This window comes from Eremomyces bilateralis (genome assembly GCF_010015585.1).
Source record: "Eremomyces bilateralis CBS 781.70 unplaced genomic scaffold P152scaffold_16, whole genome shotgun sequence".
In the NCBI taxonomy this organism is placed as follows: domain Eukaryota; kingdom Fungi; phylum Ascomycota; class Dothideomycetes; order Eremomycetales; family Eremomycetaceae; genus Eremomyces; species Eremomyces bilateralis.
In genome coordinates, this window is record NW_022985082.1 from 301,150 (window position 1) to 325,745 (window position 24,596).

At 54.0% G+C, this 24,596-nt stretch overlaps 10 protein-coding genes across 10 annotated transcripts; 4 read left to right on the forward strand and 6 right to left on the reverse strand.

The window, feature by feature from the left end:
- P152DRAFT_460121 (uncharacterized protein) lies at positions 1-929 on the forward strand. Its single transcript, XM_033679830.1, has 2 exons — positions 1-266; positions 330-929. The coding sequence occupies exons 1-2, from the start codon at positions 67-69 to the stop codon at positions 835-837; spliced, it is 708 nt and encodes a 235-aa protein (XP_033532463.1). The 5' UTR covers positions 1-66; the 3' UTR covers positions 838-929.
- Positions 930-1,271: 342 nt separating this feature from the next.
- Positions 1,272-3,112, forward strand: P152DRAFT_475289 (uncharacterized protein; the record flags this gene model as incomplete). Its single annotated transcript, XM_033681406.1, has 2 exons — positions 1,272-1,569; positions 1,623-3,112. The coding sequence occupies 2 exons, from the start codon at positions 1,272-1,274 to the stop codon at positions 3,110-3,112; spliced, it is 1,788 nt and encodes a 595-aa protein (XP_033532464.1).
- Positions 3,113-3,408: 296 nt separating this feature from the next.
- P152DRAFT_460123 (uncharacterized protein) lies at positions 3,409-4,158 on the reverse strand. The gene has a single exon (XM_033679831.1). It carries the CDS (start codon positions 4,032-4,034, stop codon positions 3,549-3,551), a length of 486 nt encoding a protein of 161 aa, XP_033532465.1. The 5' UTR covers positions 4,035-4,158; the 3' UTR covers positions 3,409-3,548.
- A 129-nt stretch (positions 4,159-4,287) lies between these two features.
- P152DRAFT_475291 (uncharacterized protein) lies at positions 4,288-4,976 on the reverse strand (the record flags this gene model as incomplete). Its single annotated transcript, XM_033681407.1, has 2 exons — positions 4,288-4,829; positions 4,892-4,976. The coding sequence occupies 2 exons, from the start codon at positions 4,974-4,976 to the stop codon at positions 4,288-4,290; spliced, it is 627 nt and encodes a 208-aa protein (XP_033532466.1).
- Positions 4,977-6,007: 1,031 nt separating this feature from the next.
- Positions 6,008-9,338, reverse strand: P152DRAFT_400535 (NAD-specific glutamate dehydrogenase; the record flags this gene model as incomplete). The annotated part of the gene is made up of 3 exons (XM_033676577.1): positions 6,008-6,166; positions 6,228-8,946; positions 9,004-9,338. 3 exons carry the CDS (start codon positions 9,336-9,338, stop codon positions 6,008-6,010), a joined length of 3,213 nt encoding a protein of 1,070 aa, XP_033532467.1.
- Positions 9,339-11,666: 2,328 nt separating this feature from the next.
- Positions 11,667-13,224, reverse strand: P152DRAFT_400492 (gamma-glutamyl phosphate reductase GPR; the record flags this gene model as incomplete). The annotated part of the gene is made up of 3 exons (XM_033676575.1): positions 11,667-12,595; positions 12,642-12,803; positions 12,924-13,224. The coding sequence occupies 3 exons, from the start codon at positions 13,222-13,224 to the stop codon at positions 11,667-11,669; spliced, it is 1,392 nt and encodes a 463-aa protein (XP_033532468.1).
- Positions 13,225-14,495: 1,271 nt separating this feature from the next.
- Positions 14,496-15,897, forward strand: P152DRAFT_467579 (cell wall glucanase; the record flags this gene model as incomplete). The annotated part of the gene is made up of 2 exons (XM_033680778.1): positions 14,496-15,555; positions 15,815-15,897. 2 exons carry the CDS (start codon positions 14,496-14,498, stop codon positions 15,895-15,897), a joined length of 1,143 nt encoding a protein of 380 aa, XP_033532469.1.
- Positions 15,898-18,322: 2,425 nt separating this feature from the next.
- P152DRAFT_467564 (uncharacterized protein) lies at positions 18,323-19,840 on the forward strand (the record flags this gene model as incomplete). Its single annotated transcript, XM_033680775.1, has 1 exon — positions 18,323-19,840. The coding sequence occupies one exon, from the start codon at positions 18,323-18,325 to the stop codon at positions 19,838-19,840; it is 1,518 nt and encodes a 505-aa protein (XP_033532470.1).
- A 1,183-nt stretch (positions 19,841-21,023) lies between these two features.
- Positions 21,024-21,573, reverse strand: P152DRAFT_515634 (uncharacterized protein; the record flags this gene model as incomplete). The annotated part of the gene is made up of 1 exon (XM_033682908.1): positions 21,024-21,573. One exon carries the CDS (start codon positions 21,571-21,573, stop codon positions 21,037-21,039), a length of 537 nt encoding a protein of 178 aa, XP_033532471.1. The 3' UTR covers positions 21,024-21,036.
- Positions 21,574-22,191: 618 nt separating this feature from the next.
- On the reverse strand, positions 22,192-24,079 carry P152DRAFT_450828 (uncharacterized protein; the record flags this gene model as incomplete). The annotated part of the gene is made up of 3 exons (XM_033678190.1): positions 22,192-23,057; positions 23,109-23,770; positions 23,808-24,079. 3 exons carry the CDS (start codon positions 24,077-24,079, stop codon positions 22,192-22,194), a joined length of 1,800 nt encoding a protein of 599 aa, XP_033532472.1.
- Between the last annotated feature and the right edge of the window lie 517 nt (positions 24,080-24,596).

The following is a 24,596-nucleotide window of genomic DNA, read 5'->3' on the forward strand; positions in this document are numbered from 1 at the left end:
ACATCGAGGGCCGAGAGTTCTCATGCAACTATTAAGCGACGGATCACGCTTCGACGAGGCGATATAATGAATACCATCGATCAATTAACGCATTCAATCCGTCGTACAAACCATGAGGCTACTGTCGCAATGGAGGACTCTGCAATCCGTGTCAATCCGAAGTATCGCGCCGTTTTCTCTCCGGAAGTGATCCAACATGTTTCTCCGCAAGCGCTTAAGAAGATGTATCGAAGTATCATTCGAATCAGGCTTGAAGAACGTCGACGGCGAGATGAAGAGCGGCGACAGAGAAATGAAGAGCGTCAACAGAGAAATGAAGAGCGTCAACAGAGAAATGAAGAGCGTCAACAAAGAGATGAAGAGCACTCAGGAGATTACTCGAACCAGTCTCCATGCATACACATATATCAGACTTCTCTTGGACTTCCTTACTTCCATACTATTCGACGTTGTCTATCACAAAATACGCAAATCCAGCTTCCTATGATCGACTCCTATTGGTTTTACAAGTTACCTACACTCCCACTACCCGGATCCTTCGCGACAGTACGCGATCCAGCTATGGCACGACTTCCTCCTAGACTAAGAGACCGGCCAAACGACCCTTCTTCGCGTCGACTCCCGTCTGCCTTCGAACAGGTACGTGCAACACCATTACAACACCAAAGATCGGGAGGAGGAGCACAGCCCCAGCCAGCCCCTCCGCCGCAGATGAACGGGCAGGAAATTACGGAAGAAGCACGAAGGTTACTTGCGAACTATCGACCAGGGGAGACGTCATTCAGCGATCTCATCCAAGAGCGCATCAGCGGCCTTACGCCAGCTTCTTTTGAGTGAAACGAGGACCTAAGTTAGCGTTTTTGATCATCCGTGATCCTCCGTACGATTAGATACATTGAATTACAGAGTTTGAACGCAGAATGGTCGGCTTGACTCGTATAAAGCATCATATACTGGACCATCCCAATCTGCGTCAGAGATTCGAATGGATTGGTATGTCATGTGACCAGGTAGGGTGTGAATGGAGCCGGGTGGCGGGTGTGAATGGAGCACAGCGGGGTGTGAAAGGAGCTTCACCCCATGAACACGACATGTCACGTGCACCCATCGCCTCCGCCTCTCCGAAGTCCAAACCGATGGTGTCTGGTGATTCCCAGCCCCTTCACTTTGTTCTACATTGAATTCGCCAATTCTTCCATGATGTATTCGTGATCCCGTTTAGCAATGTTTCAGAAAGCGGCTTATCCCTTGTTTTTACGATTATGCGCATAATGGAACCTTCAACGCCTAGTAGTACACCACCAAGGTTCTCATATCCGGGTATACCTGGCCCCGGCGTTCGGCGTTCATTTACTGCCCCTACGAACGGATCGCTAAGGCCGTGTACGACGGGGAGTCCCCACGCCGAGTCGAACACGTCCCAAGGCGACGTTGAGGTCATTACCACTTATGGCGATGCGAAGATTGTCAAGTTTGGAAACATAGCACGCCTAGGCTCGAGTAGAGGGAACCCGGATCCAGCTGGAACCTTGCCCTGGACTTCGGCGACGGAGCGGACTCAAGCGGCTGGTATGCTCGAGCAGACGCGGATATGGCAAGACACTATCATCTAACAATCGTAGGCCCGCTTAGTATTTATCGCGTCAAGAGTTCCGGCGTCTGTTTCCTTAATTCTGGCAAATTCCTCCTCTCCATCTTCCCGAGATCGCAATTCTGGTGTGTGGACGGAGAGTCGATCTTCGTGATGCCAATGCGAGATGAATACTACCGAATTGAACTCTCAGTAAAGAGCGAAGAGGATAAGGCTGGGGTGGAGGAGTTTAAGACGAAGATTGGCACTGTCCTGCTCTACGAGAAGACTCCATGTCCATTTAAACGAAGATTCCATGTTGAGCTGCCAGACCAACCGCAAACACCGGCCCGGAAGAAGAGAATAGGCAATCCGGACAAGAAGGCCAAACGTTGGACGCTGGACAGGGTCTGGAAACCAGAAGATGGCTCTGCCTTGGACCGTACAGACGACTCCTCTGGACACAGCAGTGAGACCACCCCATCGGTTGAAGACGAGGAAGAAGATGAAAGCAAAAGCGAGGGAGCCGCAAACCGTGTCGATTCTGTCCTCGGTGACAGTCCTTCTTCGCGGCAGATCACCGAAATGCGATCACCAGAAACCACGGAATCCTCAAGACCATTCCGGCATCCCATCCGATCCCTATCAGACCGATCTATCACGGTGCCGCCAATGCTCCAGCTTCAACAGACGCGATTTACTCGTTCGGATGTACAGGCATCAGAGCCTACCCCTGTTCCATCGCAGCCAATACCCACTCCCGCCGAACCATCGTGCGACCCTGAAACCGCCAGCCTCTCGAGTGTCGATTCATTCTACTCTACCTCCGAAAACGATGCAACCCTCTCCTTCCTCGAGCCCCCTGCCCTCGAAGATCTTGCCGACCCCGACACTCCCCGCCAAGCCTCCCACCGCCGAGACGACTTCGAAACCACCGTCATCTCCTCCGAGAATTCCGACATATTCTCTCCGACCCGCTTCTCCGAAGACAACGCCATCCCATCTCCGCCATTCTCACCAGGACCTGATCTGCCTCCCGCCTTCCGCACCACCTCAACCGCACCTACATCCACCTCCACCGCCATCTATCCATCCCTCCGACGCGCCCACTCCCCGCTCCCGCACCCTTCAAACCTCGCGGTCCCGACCCATACGCCTAGCACGCTGGGTACGCTCATCGGCGCCGGGATCGCCGGCAAGTTGACCCGCGGGCTGCTGCGGCTGATCATCGGCCCGCCCGCTGGGCTGGTCACGTTGATGGTGCGCGTGGCGAGGCGAATCATGGAAGGGACCGCGGAATGGGGCGTTGTGGATACGCGGGATATCTTCAGTGAGGTGGATGGGCAGGTTGGGGGATGGCAGTCGGGGGAGGAGGACGAGGACGAGGAGAAGTGGGCGGAGGTGGTCGAGGATGGAGTGTTGGTAGGGAGGACGGAGGACGGGAAAATTTATGAGGGCGTGGTGAGGCGGAACGTGAGAACGCAATCTAGTTGGGAAGATCGTGAAGGTGAAGCGACTGTCTCAGGGGCTGATGTGGATTGATTTTCGTGTGCGAATCTTCTGCAGCGCTTTGATTTGGAAACATCTTCGGCATAGCTATGGTTTTCGCCAAGGTTTGGCTCCTCTCCAGGTTTTCAGCAGCATGTTTTCAGCAACGGAGTTCAGGTTCGAGTGTCGTGCAGCGTCAGCCTGCCCGGGCTTCCAGGTCCGCTTTGTTAGTCTGCGTATTTATCGGCGTCATCCCATTGTACGAGTCCATGTCACGGCCTACAGTCTTCGCACGCATCGCGTCTATCTTCTGAACATGTCATTATAAGTTACAAATCGACCATCTCCTTGCCGCGAAACTGTCACCCCTATCTCTCAGAACTCCAAACCTGCATGGACTTGATATCGGAGAAATGCGGTAAGAACGGAACAGAATCAAAGAAAGGCATCATTGCAATCGTATATTCCAGGACCCCCCTTCCGCCCTCTTCTACGCTGCCTGAATTACCCGGGTTATACGATACGGCCCAGTCGGATCTGGCCGCGCCCACTCGACATGCATATTTTCCTGCGACCCGATTAGTGTGAACACCCGCCAACGAAGCCCTCCATCATCATCCGCATCCACGATATCCGTGATCTGTTCGATTTCTTTCTCTTTCTGCTTCTCCTTCATCTTCGTCTGCCGTTCGATCTCCTTCTGCTTCACTTTCTCCTTCCTCTGCTGTTCGATTTCGTCGCCGGGTTCGAGAACCTGCTCCGCTGCCTTTGCCATCGCCGCTTTCCCCGCCACGGCTTTCTTATCCGCCACGGTCTTCTTCGCGGCTTTCCTATCCGCCGCCGCCTTCTGTTCCGCTGGGGTCTTTGCGGGCTCCCTGGCGGCCCCCCTCGCGGCCCTCTCTCCGGTCTTCACCACCGCCTTCGCTGCCGCGGCGTTCTCCATCGCCACTCTTTCCCTCTCCGCGTCTTCTTTCATCTTCTTCGTCACAGCTCTCTTCGTTATCGCTACTAGCTATATTCCAAAAGCAACTATTAGCCAACACTCATCAAACAGTGCGCGAAGAAACCAAAGCGAACCCAAGTGAACGTCAGAATGTCAGGCCATCACAAGCGACTTGTTTAATCACCCGTCACACCCGCAGCCAAGAAAAGCAACCCCCAAGAAAGGGGAGAAGAAGGCATGACCCACCACTAAGAACCCCCCCCCGCTTCTCCCCCGCCCTTCCCGTCTACCAGATGAACGACACCACGCCAGGACTGTCATGCCCCTTTCCGACCACATAATCATTAGTCTGGAGAAAACTTTGGGAGATGTCCCGCCAGTGCACCCCGCCGCCGCCACACCAACAGCGCCCATTTTCGCACGGTTTCTTCGTGCTCTCGCATAACGACCCGGAGATGATGCCGTAGTACATGCCCTTTGTGGGATGCGCGGGGAGCTGGGTGCCTGGTTTCCCCGGTTTAGGAAGCGCTGGCGACGCTGGCTCCTCGTCGCTTGTATACACGTGTACTATGCGACTCGTGTCCCACCGTGGATGCGAGTCGCTGCCATACTTCCCCAGAGAGATCGGTACGGCTCGAGCTCCGGCGTAGTTCGACTCTCCACCGTGGCGCGACCGATTTCCTGGCTTCGTGGACGTCTTGGACGTCTTGGGCTTCTTGGTCACCTTGACCTTCTTGACCTTCTTGGACTTCTTCACACGCGCGACGTTCATTCGAATTACCTTTTTAGCATCTTTATTCAGCGGCTTCGTCATCGTCTTCTTGCCGCCTAGCGCCGCACCTTCAGCGATCGAGGGGAGAGATGGGAGATCTAGAGATGGGGAGACTTACTGCCACTCCCGGTCGTCGCGAACTCCTCGTTGTGGAAGTACCGGCGCGGTTGGAGCTCGGCTCGGTTACGGAGTTTGACGACCATCTTGACGAAGAGCGCTGTACGCGAGGATGAGGCTTAATGGCCAGGGGAAATCAGGAGAGATGGAAGTGCTGGGTGGCGAGAGTGCAGCGATTCTGTAGGGTGATGTCAGTACGGCCGTCATCCATCCACACGGCGCAAAACTCGATCGACAGAACCAGTATACCAGGACCGACGACTAAGTTCCACGGATCTCGCGCACAGGTATACAGGGGACTTACAATAGCGAAGATCACGACACCAGACGACTCAATCGAGCGAAATAAAGTAAGTAATCTAGATCGACAAAACCGACTAATAATGAAGGGGAAAAGAGACCAAAAAGGAGGTACAGAGAGCCGGTGGTCGAAGGGACTTCAAGTACGGATCCGAGTGTTCTGGTTCAGTGGCCGAAGAAACAATGGGTTGCGGCTATCTGGAAATCTACATTCCACAACTCGCCGACAGGTATCCTAAATCGGCGAAACAAAGGAACACAGAGTGCCGGACGCATCAACGCTTATCGACTTATTCATGTTTGAAAGAATTCACAATGAACCGACAAATTGACAATCATTAATCGGTTGATACGATAACTGATTCCCGAATGCAACCCCTTGCTATTGTATTTTTTGGACCAGTTGACCTAGCCCCGACCGATATATCGGACGCCGTCGATGAAATGCAACAATAGCGATATCGATCTCATCCCACCCGATCTGTTTCCAGCACGGTTGTCTACGGTCGGATAGTTTTTTGTGACGCCTGCATTGCGCCGAAGATTCCAGACCCGGACCTCCGGCCCTGCGTTCATCGATGTTGAAAATGGAAGACGTGTATTGTGGTCATATTTGTTGAGCGCCATTATGGTATAGACATCTGGGGGGTCTGCTGCGCTGGGATACTTTTGAAATTGTGAGATGTAAGGAGAGCCGACATAGCCTTCTTTCTTGAAGCTCCAGTCCTGGGGTTACCCGAGCCTCCCATAAGTACCTCCCATCCTATCAGAAGATGAGAAGGTCGGGTCTATTTCCCAATCGTCTTCATCTTCTTGCTCATGCTGGGAGAAGGTTAGTGACCGTGAAGGGGATGAAAGGAGGGAGAGGGACGTACAAATCAAAGAACGCAAACTGGCTCGCGGAAATGCCATATTCATAGACGAAGCGACTCGCAAGGTAGCTACCGAAGATAGACCGAAGATAGCTGTCTGGAACCTGTAAGGTTATAGTTAGCCTCAGACTCAATACAAAAATGCAAGATTCGCCAAAAACTCACCCTCTCCACCAACTTCTCAAATCCCACCTGCTCCATCAACAACTCCGGCAACGCCTCCCTCAACACCCCCTCCCTCAACCCCCTATTCTCCCACAGCTCCGTCTCCTGCAACTCCTCGTCCAGCGCCGTGATCGCCGCGCTCAGCCGATCGCTTACCATGCTGCGCGGCGTCCCCGTCGCCGCGTGCTCCTTCCACACCGCCTCAAACTCCAGCCGCGCGTTGCGCCGAATGATCGCCTGCACCTGCCGCACGTACGTCTGGTAGAACGCGGGCGCCGCGCCGTCTGCGCCAACGCACATGTGCGCGATGAACTCGGCGTCGCTGAAGGAGAGGGAGGCGAGCACTTCGAGGGAGGAGGACGTCACGCCGCCTTTGTTGGAGGAGGCGTCTTTGTAGAGGATGCAGCCGGCCTTCTCGAGGCGGAGCTTTGCATCCTGGGTGATGAAGAGGTTCGCGCCCTCGACGATGTACGGTATCGTCGCCTTGCCGTCGACGATTAGCTGCCCGACGTTGCTTAGGTCGATGCTCTCCGGGCGTCCGCCGCACGGGACGAACACATCGTAGAGCTCTCCGCGGGCGCTCCCGCCGCGTAGGTGGAAGGTGTTGCGGAAGGTGGTGCCGTTGTGGACGAGCTCGCCGGTGGGGAGGCGGACGTCGGCTTCGTCAACGAGCACACGGTATCCGGACGCGGAGAGCTTGGAGATGTCGAAGTGCACGATCATCTTGCGCTCCTTGGCGAGGCGGATGAGCTCGTCTCGGTTTAGACCTTCGGGGTCGACGAGGACGCCGGAGCCGTCGACAATGGCGCAGTATTTTTCGCGGCTGAGGAGGATCTCGTTGGAGCCGAGGTCGCCGTCCGGTCCACCCGTTTGCATCTTGCGGACGGTGGTCTCGTCGAGCCCGAGTTTGCGATAGATTCCTGTGACGTATTCGCGGACCGAGAGGGTCGTCATGCCGTATTTGTCGTGCGGGATGCCACCCAGACGCGGGGACTTGCCGGTGAAGAAGGACTTCCACCAAGGCGCCCCGCGGATGCGGGCGTGCTCGGTGGCCCAGTCGACGAGCTCGGCGGTGTTCTCGTCGGGACCCATGAAGAGGATCTCGGGCTTGCCGTGTAAGTCTACGATGGGGTCTTTGATGCCGGGACTAGTGGGTGGCAGGAGCAAGTCCATGATGCTGTCAATGTACTTCTCGAACGCACCAGCGGCTTTGTCCTGGTGATTGAAGTCAAGGAGGATGACTCCCTTGGAGCCACCTTCGGGGATATCCTTGTTCTTGCGTTGCTGTGTATTGGCGAGGTTGTAGTTCTCATCGAACATGCTCCTTGCGTTGATCGCGTACGCTTCCTGGCTCCGTGATTTGACAATACGGATGCCTCCGCGGGAAATATCCCGGAACCGCAGATGGAATCCGCGGAACTCGGAGCTGATCACTAGGAACATGCCATACAACGGCTGTGGATATTCCTCCGCGGGGAGGAAAGCGGGGTTCAGACGGAACGACAGGGCAACCTTCGTCGGGGTGTAGAAGTTCGTCTTGAGCACGGAGACGTTGAAGACGCAGAATGCTTGCATCACCATCTCATGGTACTCATTCACCACAGTGTTCCCGATGAGCTTGACGAGCTCTCCATGGTTCAGCACTTTGTCGACCTTCGTTCGGAGATACGACAGGGTCGGGATGAAATCGTCTTGTTCGCCCCGCATGTGAACGTAATGTGTGTTGGCAAAGCTCAAATAGAGTGAATGGATGAGCTCCGGGTAGCGATTGATGATCTCCAGGATGTACTCCGCCGTGAAGGTTTCGGTTCTGAGTCGCTTCTTCAGCCTCGCGAGCAACTCCGCATGCACGCTGTTGTTCTGATCGAGGATCGAGGCTAATGTCGTGTATTCTGAACCCAGTCGGTTGAGGAAATGTCCCACAAACACCCAGACGCAATGTGCGTAGATCGTCTCCTGCAAACTCAGCCGACCTGACGCAAAGTGTGCCTGAAGCTTGTTCTGCGGAACGCAATAAAGGAGCGAGATCTCCTTGATGATTTGATGAATGGAGGCTTCAATAGGAGGAAACCTCTTGGTACCATCAAGTTTCGCCGGATGGAGATAAATCGACATGACGGTGTATCCATTGGAGAACTGCTCGACGTACTTCCGCGACGATGTGAGGCCGTAGTAGTGGTAGAGATCACTCAACGCGCTGAAGAGGCCCAACGCAGTTCGCTGCTTGTATGCGACAACCAGCCGCACCTCCGGGCTATCTTCCATCTCGTAGTATTCAATGACCGGGCCCGTCCTTGCCACAGCCTTCTCGATGACCTGCTGGTAGATCTCCTTGGTGTTCTTCGTCGACTTCTGCAAGAACTTCCTTTCTCCGACGATGTCGAGATTCGTCTCGTTCTCCGGGGGGTTCGGATGCTCGAAATCGCATTGGTACACGAAGTAGCATCGGAGTTGTTGCTCATGAGCGCCCGGCAGAAGCCCAGCGGATCGGAAGGTCTCGACTCTATAATTGTCCTTATTGCTCGAGACGTTCAGATATTTCTCATCGATCCGTTGTTCGTATCGTGGGCCATCGATGACTGAGATACCTGGTCGAGAGGTGTCAATGTACACCGCATGGTCTGTTGCTTCCTTGTCCAGTCGAATCTCCAACCGCTTGTCGTCTCGAGCGTATGCGGCAACTTTAGCGGCGTAGAGGGAAAGAACATGGCTCGCAATCCTGCACGTCGTTAGTTATAATCCCCATGTCACTGCTTGAAATCATTGCTGCACTCACACGTCCACCGATTCGGTCGAGAAATACATATCGTCGATGCCCAAAGCATTATAGAACCAATCCGTCTCCTGCTCCACGAATTCCGGCGGCAGGAACCCCTTCTCCTCCACTAAATCCATTACCGCCTCCTTCTGCTTCTCCTTTCCCTCGAACGTTGGCGCCACATATCCGGAGCCTTTCTCATGAAGGATCCTCGTCGGGCCGCCAGGAGTACCGGGAGTGCCGGGAATGCTTAGATGTGTTGGGAGGGGGGAGGGCTGTCGGCCTGGCGTGCGGATGACTTGCTCGAGGAGCTTGTTGTGGATGTGATTCGAAAGGGGAGTTGGTGAAGCCATGGTGGCTGTGGTTTGTGGTGTTTGATGCTGGAATGATGTGATCTATTCTAGACTTTCGCGAAATCGTGTTAGTATACAATTCTAAACGTGTCTATACGCTAGAATATCTGAATTGAGCGCAATTGATAACGATTTAGGGGAGTCGGTTGGTGGAATGGCGTGCGTCAAAAAGAGCGGTATGCTGTGCTCCCAAGAACAAGGAGCACATGCAGCTCGTCCATTGAATGTTGTCCGACATTCTGGCCACTGCCAAACTCCGTCCAATGACTGAATTGCCCGTATCTCTGCTGACAAGCTGACTGAATACTGTCTTGCACGTGAGATATTCCCTATTCGAGGAAAGCCGTCCAACCCGAATGTCTGAAGCCATCACGGTCTCCAGATGCCATATCAATTATCATGATGAACATGGGTGATATCATCGGCGGGGCTACGGAAGCAGGAACAAGATAGCGCTGTTGCATGGCGCCTCCAGGGATCCATGATGAATGCTGCTGTGGGATAGAGGGGCCAAGAAATGCAGATCTATGGTTATTTGCCAGACTTGAAAACCATTGCGACCGAGATATGGTTGTGTATTCGCTGGATGAAGAAGAAACCATTGACTCACCGATGAGATCTGATATTGTAGTCATCTAGAAATGAAAGTGAAGTGAAGTGATCAAGTGAAGCTCAATCGATGTTTCCAGAACTAAATGTCGTTGGTTCCGATCGGCACGAAACCCAAAGAATGATGACGCTGTCTGTATTGCGTATTGTGGATTGTGGATTGAGTGGAATTGGAGTTCCCCAGCCAGATCCTATTTATCCTCAATTCAATGACGAACTGAAAATGCACCCTTCAGTATAGAGCAGTCTAGATCAGGATTTCCAATCACCGCCATTGAGTGATTTTCCCCCTTTCACAAAAACCGGGGCATGGCGACCGTTGAAATAGTTTTTCCCCCGATTCCGTTTTGCCGTCCACGGGACTGGTTTTTCGTGACATCGTGACATTTTCTCGTGCGTTGCGCTTGGTGTCGGCATGACGAAATTGTAGTCTCATCCTGCCGCATTGCTATCCAACCACTGCAGCGGCCTGCCTGCCTTCGTCGCTCCCCATCTCACTTCTAACTGCATTCTTAGTCTCTGAAATGCGTAATAAACACGAATCATGCTGCGATGCCGATGTCAATTCAGGGACGGTGATTTCGCTGAAGGTACCAAGTCCACGATAGCCATCTGCGAGATTCAAAGATTTCTGAATTCCGATCCAGCCCAGCTCAGCCCCAAATCCCTCCTTCAGTTAGCGCTTAGCAGTTAGCACCCACCAGCAGCCGGTGCCTGAAGCCCTGAACCCCCCTCTCGCCCCTCCCCCGCCATCCCTCCGCGCCTACCGCATGCGTCTCGACGCCTCTCGCCCTCTCACGGTCTCACCGATCCGCCACGTATCCGTCTAGCACGGGCTGCACTGCACCCAACCGCAAAAAATCTCTGCACACCATTACGTAGCCCCCGGCCCAATCGCCGCTGCTCCGACCTGCATCGTGACTGTGAAGCCTGGGATTGGTTGGGGAGGGTCAGCTGTGGGCCAGCGGGCAGGGGAATTGGAAGGTGCGATGGATACCGGGGAAGGTGGGAGTGATAGGAGGGGGTGCATGCATGATGTCTGGTTGGGGAATAAATCATACAGGCTGCACTCTATGTGTAGGGGGTAAGGGCGTTGGCGGGGGGCCTGGGGGGTTTAGGTTGGGTGCAGGTATAGGAATAGAATGGAGAAGGGGGAATGGTCCAACTGAAGTTCCATTGGGTCCGAGTCCGCGTGAGGAACATGATTCATGCTTGGTGGTAATTAGGAGGGGACGGATGGATGGGCAGGATCTACTACGAGAATTCTAGATTGATGGATCGGTGGAGAAGATTGGAGACGTTGGGAGTCTGGAACGGGGATTGGGTCATCAATTGTGCAGAGGAAGGTGATCTGCCAGTCGGTCATATCTGGATTGGGCGGAACAGATACTTTGCTAAAGGTCGCTTTTGGTCGAATTGATGGGTGTTTAGCAGATTGTGTTGGGTATTGTGTTGATACCTATCTATATTGTCGGGCCGTAGAGCTATTGTTAGATTGATATGAAACATTGACATGCCCTCAATTCACAGGATACAATGGGTGTTGGAGGGAGACTGACCATGCTCATATCACTGGCTGTCATTGCAATGTCTAGATGTTCAAGATACAGTACTTTTGGGTAGTCTCGTCAGTGCCTACACGTGTCTATACACTCTCTATCGAATTATCGATACTTCCCCCCCCATCCACCACCCACCACTTCCGCTCCCTCCATTCACCTACGAGGAGCCCTCACCCACCGGCAACGTCCGATGCAACCACGGCTTCTTCCCCTCCCCCTCCCCATAATCCTCACTCACCTGCCCGTTTCCCTTCACCACCCACTTATAAATCGTCAACCCCTCCAACCCCACTGGCCCCCGCGCATGGATCTTATTCGTGCTGATCCCCACTTCCGTCCCGAACCCGTACCGCTGCCCGTCCGCCAGCCGCGAGCTCGTGTTCCAAAACACCCCCGCGCTGTCCACCCCCGCCAGGAACCCGTTCGCGATCCCCTCGTCCAAAGTCAGGATCACGTCCGTGTGGTGCGACCCATGTTTGTTGATGTGCTCCATCGCCGTCGCCAACGCCGCGCCCGCCGACGCGCCTGACGGGATCGTCTTCACCGCGAGCGTGAGGTCCAGGAACTCCGTGTCGAAGTCCCGGTTCTCGTCAGCAGCCTTGACCCCGGTTGCTGACGGTAGCGCGGCGGTCAGGAACTCGCGGACGTGCGCATCGCAGCGCAACTCGACGCCGCGCTCTAGCAGCGCGGACGCGACGGGGAGGAAGTTCCCGGTGTCGCGCAGGAGGCAGGCCTCGTCGACGAGGAGGGTCTCGAGGGAGTTGCAGGCGGCGGGGTAGGAGGTTTTGGCGTCGAGGATGATCCTGGTGGCGAGGGCGGCGGGGTAATCGGGGCGGAGGTAGGCGGAGCAGAGGCCATCGGCGTGGCCGAGAACGGGGATCTGGGTGTGGGATTTGATGTGGCGGACGAGGTCGTTGGAGCCGCGGGGGACGACGAGGTCGATGTGGGTGTCGAGGCCGAGAAGGGGGATGATGGCGTCGCGGGTGGTGAGAAGTTGGAGGGACGCGGAGGGGACAAGGGTGGTTTCGAGGGCGGCCGAGAGGACGCGGGAGATAGCGATGAAAGACTTGGTAGACTCTTTGCCGCCTAGGGAGGGTTAGCTCGGTAGAGAGAAAGGGAGGGAGGAGTATACCTTTGAGGATGGCGGCGTTGCCGGACTTGATGGCGAGCGAGGCAATGTTCGCGATAACCTCTGGACGAGCTTCAAAGATAATGAGGAGGACACCGATGGGGCATGATATCCGCTCGAGGGTCAGCCCTTCGTCGAGGAGTGTCCGTCTATCGATTTTGCCAACTGGTATGATGCGTTAGTCCATGTTGATATTGGGGCTTCTTCGATTGACACCAGCAGCCTTGAACTCTGGAGGCATCATAACCGACGTTCAACAGCAAGACTATCAAAATCCCAACTTACCCGGATCTTCCAAGTCCCGCACACTCAGGATCCCGTTCAACATATCCGCATACTTTCCCTTCTTCCCCAAATCCAACCTCTTCATCAAACTCGGGCTAATCGACCCTGCCAGCACCGCCGCCTCGGCCAACTGCATATCCTCCGCATTCGCCGCCAGGATCTCGTCCTTTGCTACCGACAGGGCATAGTGCATCGCCGTCAGGGCATCGTTCCGAGCGGATGTGGGAAGGATGGCCAGCTGCCGGGAGGATTGGCGGGCCGCGATGGCGGCGTTGAGGGGAGTGGTGTCGGAGAGGGACATGGTGGGATGTCCGGCACTGAGGAATTGAGTGAGGAGACAGTGAGGATGGAGAAATTGACTCAAGGCGAACAATAGGAGCTCTGAGATGAGGTCTGATGCTGGACAAGCACAATACAACTTGGACAATAGCAGTCGGAATTGAGAGATTTAATAGACTCTGCGAGGGATCTCGTATCGTAGAATGCTATGAAATTGAAAGAAAGCACTTTTATCAAATTGGTTGGAGATTTCGACGTCAAAATTACCCTTTTTTCATTCCAGTTGTGTCACGGATGATAGATGAGATGTATTAATATTCTCGGGATGATTTGATATTTCCCTGCCGGTCGGGCAGATGACGTGTGGGGCAGGAACGAGAACTGCAGGTGCACGAGAAGAGCTCGGGCGCAGCTGCCGGTTTTCCCCTCATAATGCCTCAGGCAGTCAGGCAGTCATAGAGCCATTCAATTTGATTAGGTAGCCACCCCCTCGATCGGAACTCGGACCCTGACATCTGATGGATCACATATATGCATGGAACCCATGTCACACCCCCTGCACCCGCCAAGTCCCCAGCCACACTCGGCAACATCCCCCCTGCATCTTTCATCCGTGCCTGCCGCCGCCCTCAACACTTCACCAGCCCTCTTTTTCCTCCACCATCCACGATCGTATCCATCACTGAAACATCTGGCCCCCCATCGGCCCCATAGGCCATGAATCGCACTCTCTCAGGAGAGATCTAGCCACCATGACTCTCAATATTGATTCTGATTTGCCCTATTGCCAGTCTGGGCATCAATATTCCCACCACACCTTGGTAAAACTGGGGCATCTCTATATTAAGCGGCACGAGCAGGTGCTGACTCTCCTTGGATGGGGCCCAGAACCACCATGAGAAAAGGAAAATGGAGTTAGAGAAATAAATGGCTGGAGCATAGCCTTCCCACTTTCAAGAGGAATAAGAGTCGTGTAACATCCTGCTAACCTTCCATTATTTTCGTTCACATCTGATCTTCATCGTTGACACTTGATCTATCTCGGAAGCAGGAACCCGTCTTCCCGCTCCTTTTACATCTGATATCTTTTTGTTTGCAGGGAATCATCCAATTGCTCCTACCCTTACTCGGTCACCAACACTCACCACCTCCTCTCTTCCCGCTCTCCAACCTCTCACTCTCTTCCCACTCTCCAACCTCGCAGTATTACCTCTCACCACCCGTCTCCCACAGAAATACATCTTATCTACCATCCCAAGCCTTCCATCTCGTCAATTCTTCACAGTCGTATTCATGTGGTCGACTCCCTCCCTCCGAGCAATCGCTCCTCTAGCATTGCTACTTTCTCCTGCCGCCGCTCAAACGTGGAGTTCATGCAACCCCCTCACATCTGGAAGCTGCCCTCCCAATCCCGCCCTCGGCCGGGAAGTCAGCATCGACCTCGCCTCAGAATCAGATAGCTTCACCGTCACCGGCGGATCGGTGAACTATGGCGCAAGCGGTGCCGTTTTCACCGTCGCAAAATCCGGCGATTCCCCCACCATTTCCTCCATATGGTACATCATGTTCGGTCGGGTGGAAGTGGTCATGAAAGCGTCTCCCGGCGCCGGCCTCGTCAGCAGTGTGGTCCTGCAATCGGATACGCTCGACGAGATCGACTGGGAGTGGCTCGGTGCGGATCCCGCGCAAGTTCAGACCAACTTCTTCGGGAAGGGAAATACCGATACCTACGACCGTGGCGCATTCCACCCCAACCCAGGATCGCAATCGGAATACCACACCTACACAATCGATTGGACCCCAGAGCAGATCGTTTGGCAGATCAATGGGCAGACCATTCGAGCTCTCAATCAGGCGGACGCGGCTGGCCAATACCCCCAAACTCCGATGCAGATCAAAATGGGCTCCTGGTCCGGAGGTGATCCAGCCAACTCCCCGGGGACCATCGAATGGGCTCGTGGACCAACCGATTACTCCCAAGGTCCCTTCTCCATGTATGTCCGGTCCATCAAGGTTACCGACTACTCCAAAGGCACGCAATACCGCTACAAGGATACCTCCGGCACCTGGAAATCCATCGAAGCAGTCGGCGGCTCCGTCAATGCCGTAGGCGGCGGTTCTCCCGTCGAATCCGCTGCCCCCGCGGTGACATCCAAGTCCACCGGCCAACCTCTCCCCTTCGAAGGCACCCATCGCCAATCGGAGTCTATCACCACTCGAACCGGCTACCCCTGGGTCGCAGAACCGTCCAACCCTTCATCCACATTCGTGACGTCGTCGTATCCGGGTCTTCCGTCTGGATGGACCGTATCCGGCTCCGGCAAGGTAATCCCGGCCAGCTCGGCCCCTGTGAGTATGGACGATCATTCCTTTTCTTCTCCGACCCCTCCCCCCAATCCAACAGCCGGTGCGCAAGGCCCCTCGACGACGCCGCAAGGAGGCTCCTTAGCTCCACAACAAACCGACGCGTCTCCGGCGGTCCAACTAGGTGATCCTTACCCACTCCTTCACCCAGTTGACACCTGAACTTCTCTCCGCCCTTCTCTCCTCCATTCTCCCCTTCCACTGTCGTCGTCACCCTCTTGGAATTCTCGCTAATGTCGATATCATAGTCACCCCCTCAATCCACCACCTCTCCCTCGCCTTCCTCCTCGCCTCCACCGGATGCTGGCTCCGCCTTCGATTCGACATATGAGTCCATCTCCGGCTGGGACAACCGTGGCTTCGCCACTGTACAAGTCGTTCCCGCCCGCTGGGCCTCCCGGTCTAAGAGCTTCGACGAGCAGGGCTTCGAAATCACCGCGGCACCGACACCGGCAAGCGCGGACACGACAGCCAAACCTCTAGCGGTGAGGGCGCAGGATCCTTCGGAGGTGTATGGAGCAGGAGCCGGGCGGAGGGCAGGAGAGAAGGAAGTAGGCTATGCAGCCTGGGGCATGGGAATCGCGGTGGGCGCGATGATGTTGATTGGAAGGCTTTAGAAGAAAACTAGAAAGCGTGGCGTCGATTGTGTTGCATAAGCGTGGCGTTTGGGTTGTTTCGGATGGATTATAAGATAGAAATGGAATGAGGAGCTGACATGGCATGTAGATAGATGAGATGGGATGAATAAGGGATGAGTATTGCGACCAGGACTGAATGCTATTGTTACCTGCGGTCGACGAGTCTATCGGACGTTAGACGAATGGATAATGGGACTTGGGCCATTTGAATTGGTGCAGATGTGATATGGTCTCTTTACAAAACTGTGATCATGCAGGACCGCGCAGTAGGATGGTATTAAATGATATAACCTTTCTATTCCTTAGCCGATTCTCCTCTCGATGTCTACGGTAGTGAAAATAATTCCAGTTACACCCGACAACCTCCCCAGTCATCATGTACCCCCTCAATCCTCATCCAAGCTAGCGCACGCCACCCTAACTCCAACTCCACCTTGCCCAGTTTCCCACTGCTGACTGACATCCCACCACAGTCGTACTGCATCATTTCTCCAACTCCCAAGTCCACCTCCCAACCGGACCCTCTATCATCTCGCCGCCATCATACCACCATCCGTCCTAGCATCTGCCGTGCGACTGGATCGGGCGACGAATGGACACCTCGGAGCTATATATCAGCCCCGGACCAGCCAGGGAAGTTTGTGGACGGCTCTGTGGTCCTTTGAATTGATTGTCCAGACTGTTGTGGGGGGGTTGATATTGAATTGTCAACTACCTGTGCCGTTGAACTCCCTGAGGACGAGAGGGATTGTCCCCAACGGAAGGCAACCTCACCTTGCGGGGCTACCGCCGTCTGGTAAACGAAGCGACCAAGATCCCAACGCCTCTTCTCCCCACTCCTTAAACCGGCATCCTCTCAACGTGAATGAGAAACGGGAATGACCATCGCATATCCGACTCATTAACTCCAATGTCGATCCCTGCTCTTCTTAATAACCGACGACGCCGTTGACATGACCCATCGCCTTGGAATCATATCACGATAGATCAATGCGCATTCACTGTCCGCAAGAATCGCCGATTGAGCCCGTTTGATCGATGATCTTCCCTCCCGTCGCATTCGACTCATCTGGTTGGAAGCGAGAGAGAATTTAATTGTCAACTGCCGTACGGGTAGCTGCAACGCGACGTTTGCATCCGGGCACTCACTCACTCCTCACCACGCCATCTCATCTCACGGACGGTTGAGCGGCATCAGTCGGTATTGCAATCCGGTTTGGTTGCGCTTGCTGTTTGGTGCGATCGCGTGGATAAAAACGCGGTGACTGACTGAAGACGTTAATGTGTTGTATGAATTCTTGCGAGAGTCACATCACCCATCCGCAGTGTACATAGTACATATTGACTTCCCGCACTTGATTTTGCTCCCTGCACGTATTTTCTTCCTTTTATATGTCCTTGCTGTTCACATCGCTCTTCTTCACCCCTGTACATGCGTGCTTAATTACCTTACATACGCGAGCATTCCATTCCACTGCCATTGCGTTCCGAGTACAATCTCCCTGTCCCATCGCACAGAACCCAGGAGGCGGATTCGGAGGTCGGGCAACGTCGCTCAGATCGGTGGTGCTACTGGAGTTCGGGTGTGATTACGCGGGGACGGATCAGCGCTCGCATCTCACGACATCGTGTTCGGTGTTGTGATATGTGAGGTTCTTCACTCCACACCACAACTCTTCAGCTTCATCTTTCGTAGTCTGAGAAGTCTCTGCGCGACTCACGATGCGTTTTTCCTGGGTGTTCACCACCCTCGTCTCTTCCTCTCTTCCGCTACTCGTTTCGGCAATATGGCCTATTCCTTCCGAGTATAGTACTGGCAACTCAGTACTCTGGGTCCGACAAAACTTGCAAGTCTCCTTGGCTGGAAAAGATGTAGGAATTCTTTCGCAGTTTTCTTCGTTTGCTTCATTTGATTCATTCGCGAGCGTCCTTGATAGATTCCTTGCCTCTTATTTACCACAACAACTAACCGAGCAATTCGCATTTCTGCAGCGGCCGACCGGGAATTATGAATTGTTCACACAGACCGGGAAGAATTCCAGTTGTTTCGCGGTGGATCCGGACCCGGCCAGTTGCCCGATCGGCTCCAATACCATCTTGCAAGCCGCCGTTGCGAGGATGTTCGACACGCTGTTCGAGCGGAACTTCATCCCATGGAAGTTCTATCCAAAGCGCGCAGTGTTCGAGCCCGGGAGGGACGGCACGTACCGCGGCCCGCGGAAGGAGATCACGAAACTCACACTGGTACTGAAAAAACCAGACCCGGAAACCCTCCTGCGCCCACTGGCAGGCTCGGTCGACGAATCGTATGAGCTAGCCTTGAACACTGATGGGACGGCGACAATAGCCGCAAACTCCACGATCGGGCTGGTGCGGGGTCTGACAACGATGACGCAGCTTTTCTTCAAGCATTCGGATGGCCAGGTATACACGAAGCTTGCTCCAGTGAAGATCTTCGACGCGCCAAAGTTCCCGCATCGTGGACTGAACATGGATGTATCACGGAGCTATTACCCGGTCAAAGATATCAAGCGCCAGATCGACGCTCTGGGGTACACCAAGTTCAACCGCCTGCATCTCCATATCACGGATTCGCAATCGTGGCCGCTCGTTATTCCTGATTTGCCATGGCTTACTTGGAAGGGAGCTTATCAGTATGATATGATCTACACCCCTACCGACATCAGCGATATCCAATATTACGCTGCCCTGCATGGCATCTCCGTGGTCATCGAAACCGACATGCCTGGCCACACCACCAGCATCGGATATGGCTATCCAAATCTCATCACCGCCTTCGAAGAAGACGACTGGGCCACCTACGCCGCGCAGCCCCCATCAGGCACCCTCAAACTCAACTCCCAGGAAGTCTTTGTCTTCCTCGAAAAACTGTGGAATGACCTGCTCCCCCGCCTGAAGCCCCTCTCCGCATACTATCACACCGGCGGCGACGAGGTAAACAAAAACGCCTACCGCTTCGACGAAACCGTCAACTCCTCCGACCCCGCAGTCCTGCAACCCTACATGCAGAGCTTCGTCAACTTCAACCACGACGCCGTCCGCCATGCCGGCATGGTCCCCATCGTCTGGGAAGAGATGCTCCTCGAATGGAACCTCACCCTCGGCCGCGACGTCGTTGTGCAAACCTGGCAATCCTCCGCCGCCGTCCAGCAAGTCGTCGCTAAAGGCCACAAAGCCCTCGTCGGCAACTACAACTTCTGGTACCTCGACTGCGGACAGGGGCAGTGGATCGACTTCCCCCCGGATTCTTCGGAGGGGTTCTGGCCGTACGCGGACTACTGCTCCCCGCGGAAGAACTGGCGGCTAATCTACTCGCTCGACCCTCTGGACGGCATCCCGGCGAACCAGACGCATCTGGTGATCGGCGGGGAGGCGCATATCTGGGGGGAGCAGACGGATGCAGTGAACGTGGATCGGATGGTGTGGCCGCGGGCGGCGGCGGTGGCGGAGGTGCTGTGGAGTGGGGCTAAGGATGCGGAGGGGAGGAATCGGAGTCAGGTGGAGGCGAGTCCGCGGTTGGCGGAGATGAGGGAGCGGTTGGTGACGAGGGGGGTGGGGAGTGAGCCGGTTCATATGCCATATTGTACGATGGAGGATAAGGGGTGCATTTGGTGAATGAAAGGGATGAAGGAAAGAGGGATGGTAGAGTAGTGGTGAATGAAAATGTGGCCGAGACGCTCTGAGGTTCGTTGGTAAGGGTTAGACACGATCCCACTGAAATTGTCATGATTGCGCCATAGCAAGTTAATGAATTTTTTTGGCTTAAAGCAGCTTTAGGATATCACCGTATACTGTCGGGTGGCCCATGATGGCCAACGGACCGTATCTCAGCTTACCTCCTTTACCACCTCCACTCACCTGTCCATACTCCTGTAGCTCTACCACATACACAAGCACCAGTACACGAGGTAGTAACCAATGGGAAGCCGGTATTAATGGGAGTAGGCTGTGCCACGAAATGTCGACAGCAGCCTAGATACGCAAGCCCCAAACAAAAGCAAACGACCGCATAAAAGATCGCCCCTGACCAGACTCGAACCTGCATCCACCTCCCCATGACCTTCCCCCACCTTTCTCCCCCTCTTCTCTCTCTCCCTCCCCTCTATACCCAGCAAAAAGGAACGGACCGTCGAGAAGCAAAACTATAACTCACCTTCGAGGGTGGGATAGAAAGTCAACCATCTCGTAGGCCCTAGGTGTCTGTTCCATGGGACTGGTATCATTTTTTCAGCTGTACTCAATCTGCATCAGTCGCGAAACCAACTTGACCATTTCCACTGAGAGTTAAATTGATCGGTTTAAATAATATAGTGCTTTTCGAATATCTGTTAACACAAAAGAAGGGAGGAGGGAGGTGAATTCATGTGAAGTTGATAGGGAGGAGGGAGGTACATGATAGATCACGTGGACGATATGGATGCCCCTGGCCCCCTGCCCTCATGTTGCCCCACAATTGCTTTGACGCGACGCCGGCAACACGACATTGATGTTGAACATCGACAAGCTCCATTTCACCAGAATTTACTGCCTACGCTCGATGGTCCCACGCATTCCAAGTTCAACATACCAGTTGAGTGGATAAGTACATACCCAGGCGAGAACCGAGGGACAGATTTGGATTCTTGAACTATAGACGCATCAACACGTGGTACACTCCCGTTCATGAATGCATCAACTCGTCTCAATATATCAAAGTGGTCTACTGGACGAATTGCGGCGGTTTATTGTAACGAGCGTCGATTTGTTACTCTATTTACATGTCTGATCACAGACTCGCAGGCTGACAAGCTATATTCTGGTATCTCATGCCCTTAGCATGGTCTGGGTCTGCATTGAGGTCCTCTTCCAGGTCCTCTTCCAGGTACTCGATTCCCGACTCCCTGGTTGTAACCACCTCCTTGGTTCCCGTATCCTCCCCATTGATTACAATTCCCTCCCTGATAACCCCCATATCCTCCACCTCCTCCCTGACCCCAATTCCCTCCTTGATTACCTCCATATCCTCCACCCCATCCTCCCTGATTCCAATTCCCTCCTTGATTACCTCCATATCCTCCACCCCCTCCTCCCTGACCCCAATTCCCTCCCTGATTATTCCTATATCCTCCGCTCTGATTCCCGCCGGGGATCTGGTCGCGGATGTTCTGATCCAACTGGCCCCAAGCCTGATCCTCCGAGTTACACCACCCGGTATGCGCCAACGGCGGGCCATAGCCGTTCCCGGTGTCCTTGTGGACCACGCAGCAGCATCGCCCTCGGTTGGGAACCTGGCAGTTGACATTGTACTTACCTGGGCCCCAGACCTTTTGGCAGTTGTTGTAAACGCGGTCGCGGCGTCCGAATGTCATGATGGATGATGGATGGATGTCTTTATTTGGATGGAGTTCAAGAATAGTACGTTAAAAGGTTTGAGTGTAAGTCGTAAGTTGTCCATTCTTCGTTCTGTCCTGGACGGTTTATAGCTTTATATGTATAGTGCTGGCCCTGACTCGACCTCATGTGGGGAGTAAACCCTTAGGAATGATGTCTTTCCTTGTACCATTATGGCGGCTATTGCCACAGTATAATGTTGATTGCACGTAAGTGAAGATGCTAACCAGACACGCCAGTAGAGCCAAAGTGGAAGTCTCATAAGGAGTTGAGGACCCTGATGTAAGAGCGGACGCGGCCACGTGATCTCCGCCACATACCACAGCGACATTGACGTCAGAAGCGTGGCGCTCTAGCAAAAGGCTGCGGGATCACAACATCAGATGTCTGGCCTTCATAAATGCTAATAGAAATGGATGGAAGCATGAGGGTCACCCGGCAGCTCCTCCAGTTTCTCCACTTAAACCAATGCTCCTAGGTTCTGCAAACACGGAGCACCCGCCAGCTTGAGCAACGAATGCAGGGAGTGAGGCGGCTATACCATCGCGAGTGGGAGGACGACTTGGCCATCCTAAGCCAAGCCCACCGCTCTCACATCACCCCTTGGACTTCTTCCCCTTTTGATTCAACTTCCTCGTCTCCCACCACCGCATAATCTGTTCCCAATACGCCGCTAAGACGACCGCGAGAATGCTCAGCGGTACCGCGGTGACGAAGAAAACGCCGTACACCATCGCACTGCGGTGGTTGATCTCATCGCTCATGCTCAGAAAGCCCGTGACGAAAGACCAGGGCACGAACACGAAGGCGAGGTAGGTGATGCGGCTCATGTTGCGCGACTCGACCATCGCTTTCTTGCTCTCTTCTACGCTGATGATCGCGGTGGCCATGGACATGATCTTCTCAGTGCGGTGCTGGAGGGTGTTGAGGTGGTCGAGGAGCGAGTGGTAGTCGCGTATAATGTCGGACTGCCAGTTTAACGGCGGTGCGGATGAGGGTTGTGGCACGGAAGTTTCAATGGAAGTGTCGCTCTGAACAGCGTAGCGCCCTCTGAGGTTCGAGATGCTATCTTTAATCCAGCTCGAGTAAAACGGGAGTCGGCGTTGCCATTTGTGGAGATTGTCCAGGGCACGGTCAAGATCCTCTGGGCTGTGGCGACGCTCCGAGTCGAGCACCCACTCGATCTGGAAGAGGCCGGTGAACGTGTACTGGAGCGTGACGAGGATTTCAGCGAAGATGAACGGATAGATCTTGCTAGTGATGTACTCCGGATCCGAAGAGAGCCGCGTGGCGTCTTCGGGGGTGAGTGAAGTGACGCTGCTCATGAGATTATCGAACAAGGGATTGTTTGGTAGAATTATACCGTTCGACTTCTCATTCATTCGGGGAGGGCTGTCGAATCTACCGTAGCCTTTCCAGAGAGGGTAACCCTCCGTAAGTGAAGGGTCGACGAGGATGATGCCTTTGACCAGCAATCAGTGTAATGCGCATCATAATAATAGATTCGACTTACCGGTCCAACCGGATTTATCTTCCCTACTCCATATGGAGATTTTCCGCCGCAGCAGTCCAACCTGATGAGGAGATGGTTCCCACCATGCTTTAGCACCCGACCTTACCTGGGCTTCCAAATCGATTCGTCTCAAAATGTTCCACTCCCCAGCTTGCTCCTTGGCCCGCTGCGATTCATCCGGATTGTCGAAAAACCGCGGTTGCATATATCGCAGATTGACGAACGACCGTTGTCTCGCCTGCGACTCCAACTCCGGCATCTCGACCCAATCATCCTTGATATTGAACCAGGTATGGTCTTCCAGATGACCTCGGAAGAAGGTTGGGTCAATGTCAAAGGCTGTTCCGAAAAGCTCGATGACGGCCTGAGAGAGATCCTCGACGATGAAGAGGCAGTTGCGCTTGGATGTCGTCGGCTGAATTGACGTTTGTAGAAGACTAGCAAGCTGTTCACGACTCTCCAGTGCATGCTGGACCATGCGATTTGGCGCGGTAAAATCAATATGGGCGACCTTCACCCGGGATTGCCTTTCCATAATTTCCAACGGCGGAAGCGAGGCACTCTTTTTGGGGACTGTCGACGCCTCCATAAACTCTGCAAGGTATCTCAGTCGGGGGAATTGATCCGACACGGATTTGACATGATTAAAATACGGCTCGGCACTACATCTCGTCAGAGCCCGTTAATTCTCCACAGTACCTTGGCCTTGAGGTGGTGTACCATTGAGCTTTATCTTTAGCTAGCCATGGTTCTTCATGATAGATCGTTCCAGTAAAGTATGGATCACCAACATGAGGGTGGATTCCCACCTCGACAACCGTGGGACCCTTCTTGTTTGGGCTCGCCACCGAACGTGTAGCGGTAAGGCTGGACACGGCGCCCTCGGTCGCGGCACGAGATTGGCGAGAGGCAGCGCTGAGTGTCCTGTTTTCTGAATTATTGGCTTCTTCAAGCCGGCGCGGAGACTCCATGACGAAGAGAATATAGATATAGCAGAAAAAAGTCTCAGACAGCGCGCGAGACACGATATGCGGTAAAGGCCAACAGAGGGGGAGAGCACATGGCGATGCCACCGAAATAGTCAAGAAAGCGGATTGTCATTTATCCCCGGGCAATGCGCGAATTCGATACCGTACCTACCTGTAACGAGGCTGAGGCTTGATAGGACATGGCGGAATCCTGATACATGATGCCACTGCAGCCTGCAGGATGCGTCAAGGCGAATAGGGCTCAGGATTTCGACTGTGAGCGAAAGGAGGCGTTGAAGAATAGGAACTGGAAGTTTTGATAGGTTGAAATTCCCGAATATTACCCTCCCACGTGACCCTTGACTTATCATACATGTACCGGCCAATTAGCAACGTTGGAAAGCTCTACTAGTAATGAGACTAACCAGAAGCAGTCATAATTACCGAAATGGCCAACGCGAACGCGTCTTGTGTGTCCCCACCATCCCGCGTCAACCACACGCCATTTACTTTCATGACA

Excerpts from the sequence above, each read along its gene's own strand:
- P152DRAFT_460121 (XM_033679830.1), top strand. The coding sequence starts at position 67 with ATGAATACCATCGATCAATTAACGCATTCAATCCGTCGTACAAACCAT. Across the intron at positions 267-329 it reads AGGCTTGAAGAACGTCGACG|GAGAAATGAAGAGCGTCAAC; the intron begins GCGAGATGAAGA and ends AGAGCGTCAACA.
- P152DRAFT_460123 (XM_033679831.1), bottom strand. The coding sequence starts at position 4,034 with ATGAAAGAAGACGCGGAGAGGGAAAGAGTGGCGATGGAGAACGCCGCG.